Source organism: Lolium perenne, chromosome 7 (assembly GCF_019359855.2).
Source record: "Lolium perenne isolate Kyuss_39 chromosome 7, Kyuss_2.0, whole genome shotgun sequence".
Classification (NCBI taxonomy): domain Eukaryota; kingdom Viridiplantae; phylum Streptophyta; class Magnoliopsida; order Poales; family Poaceae; genus Lolium; species Lolium perenne.
Genome location: NC_067250.2, coordinates 84600127 through 84606382, shown reverse-complemented (window position 1 = coordinate 84606382; position 6256 = coordinate 84600127). Strand labels below are relative to the sequence as shown.

The 6256-nt window shown below is 48.6% G+C and overlaps 1 protein-coding gene across 1 annotated transcript; it reads left to right on the top strand.

The window, feature by feature from the left end:
• The first annotated feature begins 1012 nt into the window (after nucleotides 1-1012).
• Nucleotides 1013-5906, top strand: LOC127315870 (uncharacterized). Its single transcript, XM_051346313.1, has 4 exons — nucleotides 1013-3836; nucleotides 5109-5221; nucleotides 5387-5553; nucleotides 5846-5906. Exons 1-4 carry the CDS (start codon nucleotides 1013-1015, stop codon nucleotides 5904-5906), a joined length of 3165 nt encoding a protein of 1054 aa, XP_051202273.1.
• Nucleotides 5907-6256: the final 350 nt, after the last annotated feature.

Below are 6256 nucleotides of genomic sequence, written 5' to 3'. Positions count from 1 at the left end.
ACCCTACGTGCCGCTGGATCCTCCACCCCTTTGTAAGGCCTAACTATTGCAGATATTAAACTAATCCTTGCAGAGCAAGGAGCAATCGTAACGGATCAGATCTACTAGATGATGAACAAGCAGGGTGCCGCCCCCACACCTGAGATAGGCGTGAGGGCGGCTAGACATGCAGGGGTTGCACTACGTAAGCATGTTATACGAAGAGCTATGCTAACCCTAACACATCTATGATAACTACGTTGCTCGCCATCAAAGACGCTTCAGTACGAGCAACGCATGAACAACGTGGAGCTTGTGCTGCCTAGATCGCAAGATGCGATCTAGGCAGCATGTCGCTTACCTGATTGAAACCCTCGAGATGAAGGAGTTGGCGATGCGCCGAGATTGGTTTGTTTTGGGTTGAACGTGAGTTGTTGTTTATTCCATAAACCCTAGATACATATTTATAGTCCAGCGGACTTTCTAACGTGGGAATATCCCACCGTACACGATACAAACTCTAATCTTGATCTAAAACATAACCTACTATAATTAAAGATACACGGGCAAACTAGCCCAAATTCTCCGTGCAAGGCCGCTTCAGAGATCTTCCACGTGTAGTCTTCCAAGCCCATCTCTCTTACGGCCCACCTCTGGATTTGTCCAAAATCTGGTGATAACAGGTACGTGGTGAATCGAACCTCCACCTACAAATTCCTGTATTACTGGTTTGCTATGATTTGCTGGTTTGCTTGGTTACTGGATTGCTCTAGTACTGGATAGCATGCTAACCTTCCTGTATTGTTTGCTTGGTTACTGCATTGCTCTATTACTTGCTCCCTTGTGATTGTTTGCTTGGTTAATGCATTGTTGTAGTACTGGTTAGTGGATTACTGCAATTCATAGTTACTGCATTGCTCTATTGCTTGGTTACTGCATTGCTCTATTAGTTGTTCCCTTGTGATTGTATAAGATGGCTTAGTTCATTACTGGATTCTATTTAAACTCTAAGTTTTACTAAAAAACAGTAATAATGGATAAGAGTTGGATGGAAGCTTCAAGGTCTTCAGATGAGTATGCAGCTGGAGTCTCCTTATTCTTAAAATTTGCTATAAGAAATGAAGTGCAAGATAGGAAGATACTTTGTCCATGCAAAAATTGTGGTAACAGGTTCTGGTATGATGTAGACATTGTGAATGATCATCTAGTCTGTACTGGATTCATGCCTGGATATAAAACCTGGCTGTTTCATGGTGAACCAGCTGTTAACAATGATCCTGACACACACTCTAGCTCTCCAGAAGATAGTAGTAATGCTAGAGATGAGATTGACCAGCTATTGTTAGATGGGTTTGACATGTACAATAGAAGTTCATTGCATTCAGAAAAAGAAGAAGGCAGTGAAGATGACAGTGAAGATGAAGATGTCGAAACATACAAGAGGTTAGTCAATGATGGTGGCCAGCTGTTGTACCCAGGATGCAAGAAGTTTTCAAAGCTGCAGTTTCTAGTAAGACTGCTCAACATTAAAAATGTCAGGGGAATGACAAATGCTGCATTTGAAGATATGCTGACACTGTTCAGGGAAGCAATACCTGAAGGACATTCTCTGCCGAAGAAATTTCATGAAGCAAAGCAGTACATCAGAGGAGTTGGTCTTGCATATGATACTTATGATGTATGTTTCAATGACTGCATAATTTTCAGAGGCATCCATGCCAATGCCAATGTCTGCCCAGTTTGCAAAACAAGCAGATGGAAGACTGAGAGAAGTGTAGTAGGTGGGAAGAGAATCAGTAGAGTTGCAAGGAAAGTTATCAGACATTTCCCACTGAAGAAAAGAGTCAGGAGGTTGTTCATATCTAACAAAACAGCAGCTCTGATGAGTTGGCACAATGATGGGAGAACCAAAGATGAAGTAATGAGGCATCCAGCTGATTCACCTGCTTGGAAGAACTTTGACAGCAGGTACAGGTCGTTCAGCAAAGAACCAAGGAACATAAGATTTGGACTAGCTACAGATGGATTCAACCCGTTCAGGAATATGAACTTGTCATATAGCATCTGGCCTATAATTCTGATCCCATACAACTTCCCTCCCTGGATTTGCATGAAGGAAACCAACTTCATATTGTCTGTCATTGTACCAGGAAGGAGATCACCAGGGAAAGACATTGATGTATACCTGCAACTTGTAATTGATGAGCTACAGGAGTTGTGGCACCATGGTGTTCTTGTACATGATGCTCATTTTGGTAAAAAGTTTAGAGTCTATGCTGCACTTCTCTGGACCATTAGTGACTGGCTGGGCCGTGGAATATTGAGTGGTGAAAGTATTGTTGTCTGTTCTCATTGCCTCTTAGGAACTTGCTCTAGAAGGTTGAAGCATGGGCACAAAGCATGTTTCTTAGGTCACAGAAGGTTCTTGTCAAGGGATCATGCATTCAGAAGAGATGAGGAATCTTTTGATGGTACTACTGATTTCAGGGATCCTCCAGTACAGCCAACAGGGGAAGAAATTTCTGCTATGACAATGGATATCCAAACTGCATATGGAAAACTACAGAAGCAAAAGAGGAGTGTAAGGAAGAAAAGGAAAAGAGGAGAAGGGGATGAGGATTTGGAGAATAAGGAGGAAGTACATACTGTTGAATCAACTTTTAAGAAGAGGAGCATCTTTTTCCAACTAGAATATTGGAAATTTTTGCTAGTGAGACACAACTTGGATTCAATGCACATTGAAAAGAATGTGTTTGACAACATAGTCAACACTTTGCTTGATGTGGACAAAAGGTCAAAAGATAATGCAAATGCTAGGATGGATATGAAGAGAATGAAGATCAGAGAACATTTGCATATTGATGAAACACAAGAAAAACCTGACTTGCCAGATGCAGTGTACTACATGGAGTCATCAAAGAAGAAGATGTTCTGTGGTCTGGTGAAAAATGTGAGATTTCCAGACAACCATGCTTCCTCAATGTACAACAAGGTAAGGTTAGAGGAAAACAAGTTTGTTGGGCTGAAAACTCATGATTGCCACATTTTGTTTGAAGAAATCTTACCTCTGGCTGTAATGAAGACATTGCCTAAAGAAGTTGCATTGCCCTTGGTGAAGCTTGCCAAGTGTTTCAAGGTCATTACTTCGAAGATCGTCAGCAATAAAGAGATAGCAATTGTTGAAGACCAGTTGCCAGAGATATTATGTCAACTTGAGAAGATTTTTCCTCCAACATTCTTCGATATAATGGAGCACCTGGTTATACATCTTCCAGCTGAAGTGAGACTTGCTGGGCCTGTTCAATTCAGGAACATGTGGTCCACAGAAATGTTCATTGGCAACATGAAAAACTGGGTACACAATAGAAGCCACCCTGAAGGATCCATTGCAGAGTCATATTTGTTCGATGAGTGTTTGACATTCTGCAGTAGATATGTGGATGATTGTAACACCAAGTTCAACAGAGCACCAAGACATGATGATAATTTGACTAGTAGTGCAAACAAAAATTGCAGCAAGTACCTGACGATTTTTGGAAGACCATTATCAGCTTGCAGTATTTCTGAACTAGATTACCTGTCATGGACACAAGCACAGAAGTATGTACTCTTCAATTATGAGCACATCAGTTCTTACACAGAGAAGCATATGAAATCTTTAGCTGCTGGGAAAAAGAGAAAATGTAAAAGACAGATAGAAGTAGAACATCACAGAACATTCCATACTTGGTTCATTGACCATGTGCAGTCTTTGCTTCTTAAAGGCACAAAATTGCCAGAAGATATTGTTTTGCTAGCAAACAAGCCTTACATGATGGTCAAGAAGTACAACAGCTACAGCATTAATTGTCGTGGATGTGACCACGGCAGATGCTACGGGGGGTAGCACTTCGTTGATGCGAGGGGAAGGGAACATCGCCATCTACGGGTCGAGGTGCAAGAGACGCAAGGGTTTTACCCAGGTTCAGCCCCTCCGGAGAGTAAAAGGCCTACGTCCTGCTAGATCTTTATTGCTCAGTGGAGAATTACAATGGGGGGGCTCAGTCGGCGGCTATGCCGAGAGCATACAAGGGGAGATTAGATCTCGAATAAGGTGTCCTCTAGGGTTTAAGCTCGGGGGTTTATATAGGCACCCCCGATCCAGGGTTACATGGAGATAACTCCGAATCGTATCAGTTGCTACTAATCCGGGATCCGCTAACCCTCTTGCAAGTAATCTTCTTATCCAGTCGCGTAGATCACCTCCTTGGGATCACGGCCCAGTCGCCTTAGGGCCCAGTCGCTTGGGCAACTGGCGGTCCGCCTGGGCCTCCGTCTTCACGGCGAGTGGGACTGGCGACCCACCCCCTATGGGCATATCCCCATCAGTAGTCCCCGAGCGCGGTGGTGATGAAGCGCGGATCTAGAGCAAGTCTTGGAAAGGCACAGTGATGGATCAAGGTGAATCGCCACCGGGCTCCCGAAGATAAAGTTGCGGGTTCGGTGCCAGTCTCCAATCGCCAGAACTTGGTCAGTCAGTCGGCGTATGACAGTCGGCGTTAGCCAGTCGTCGTCTGACAGTCGGCGTTAGCCAATCGTCGTTTGCCAGTCGGCGCGCATTCACCATAGAGACACGTGGAAGAGCCAACGGCTAGATTTCACGTTGACCGAGGCATGAACCGTTTGCATGGTGTTGACCGTTGGGCCTGACGTGATCGCTAACGGCTAGTTTAACGGCTATTCAGCCGGAGCCGGTGCAGATCTTGACCGTTGATTGCGGGGCGGCGATTCCGGGACGAATTAACGAACGGATTTCATCCTTAATCTGGGCGAGTGCGGGCGGTATAAAGGGCCGCCCCTGGGATTAGGGTTCACCACTCCTCCACCCTCTTCTCTCATCTTCTCCTCATTCCAAGCTCCACACGCATCCATGGCGGCGAAAGGCTGGGGCAAGTCGAAGGTCACGCGGGAGTCTCTGCTCCCGTACGTCGCCTCCGGGGTCATCCCGGAGTTCAAGCAAGAGCGGTGGCGAGTTCCGCCGGCGAACGAGGTGGAACCCCTCCCGCGGCCCGGGGAGTTCGTGATCTTCTTGAGCTTCCTCGACCGCGGGTTCGCTCTCCCCACTTCTGATTTCCTCCGGCAGTTGTTAGCCTTCTACAACATCAAGGTCTCCGACCTCGGGCCGCACAGCGTCCAACAGATTTCGCTGTTCGTGGCGCTGTGCGAGTGCTACCTGGGCTGTCCGCCCTATTTCCCACTGTGGGTATCAATCTTCCACGGGCGGGCGACTCGGGCCAGCAAGAGCAGCGAGGCGCTCATCCCGAACGGCGGAATCACCTTCCAGGTGAAGTCCGGGGAAAGCTTCATCGACATGGCGCTCCCCAAGAAGGCGCAGTCGCAGTGGCGCCGCTTCTGGTTTTACGCCAAGGAGTACACTCCCCCCGGCGAGGTCTGCATCCCCCAGTTCAGCCCCGAGCCCAGCGTCCCGCGACGCCTCAACGTCCGGTCGCTGCCGCGCGAGCAGGAGGAAGTGGTGAAGGAGATGCGCCAGGCGATCCAGGCGCTGAAGGATAGCGGCCTGACGGCGGTCAATATGTATAACTGCTGGCTTGGCCGGCGGCTGATCCCCCTGCGGTGCCGAGCTCACCCCATGTGGGAATACCGGGGGCAAAACGACTGCACCCGGTCGACGGCGACTGAGTGGGACGAGAGCGAGTACCGGAAGGCGCTCGCCAAGATCACCACGGCCACCTTTACCTCCTTCGAGGACGGCCTGCAGCCTTACTCTGAAGATACCCCGGCGCCTCAGGTAATGCTTTGTACGGTGACTCCGCACGGCTTGGCCGCGTTTCTTCTCTTCTGAATTGTTTGCTTGATTTGAATGTAGCGCTGGCAGAAGATCGCTGACCACCTTCCCCCCCTTGCCGGGAAGGAGCCTCCGGAAATGACCGAAGGCGAAGAAGAAGAGGTCGACGACGAGGAGGAGCGCACCGAGTCGGACTCCGAGGCGCGGGACTTCATCAGACTCCCGCGCGGGTCGAAGAGGGGTGCCGGGTCCTCGTCCCAGGGCGCGGTTGAAGAGGAGGCGACCTCTCGCCCGGAGGGCGAGGCGGAGCCTTCCAAGGAAGGGGCCGAGCCGCTGCCGAAGCGACTGCGCCCCACTCTCCTGGAAGGTTCCATGAGGCTTCAGCGCCCCTTGAAGGACGCGATCGATGCGGGAGCTCGGGCCGGTCCAGGCGTGAAAGCAATCCCCACGGTGAGGTAAGTGCTCCTTGTCAAACTTGTTCTCCTTGTGGCG

What these genes read in the sequence shown, in the direction of transcription:
- LOC127315870 (XM_051346313.1), top strand. Translation starts at nt 1,013, where the DNA reads ATGGATAAGAGTTGGATGGAAGCTTCAAGGTCTTCAGATGAGTATGCA. An exon ending in CAGCATTAATTGTCGTGGAT is followed by an intron (nt 3,837 to 5,108) that starts GTGACCACGGCA and finishes GGCAGTTGTTAG; the next exon opens with CCTTCTACAACATCAAGGTC. An exon ending in GGCCTGACGGCGGTCAATAT is followed by an intron (nt 5,554 to 5,845) that starts GTATAACTGCTG and finishes ATTTGAATGTAG; the next exon opens with CGCTGGCAGAAGATCGCTGA.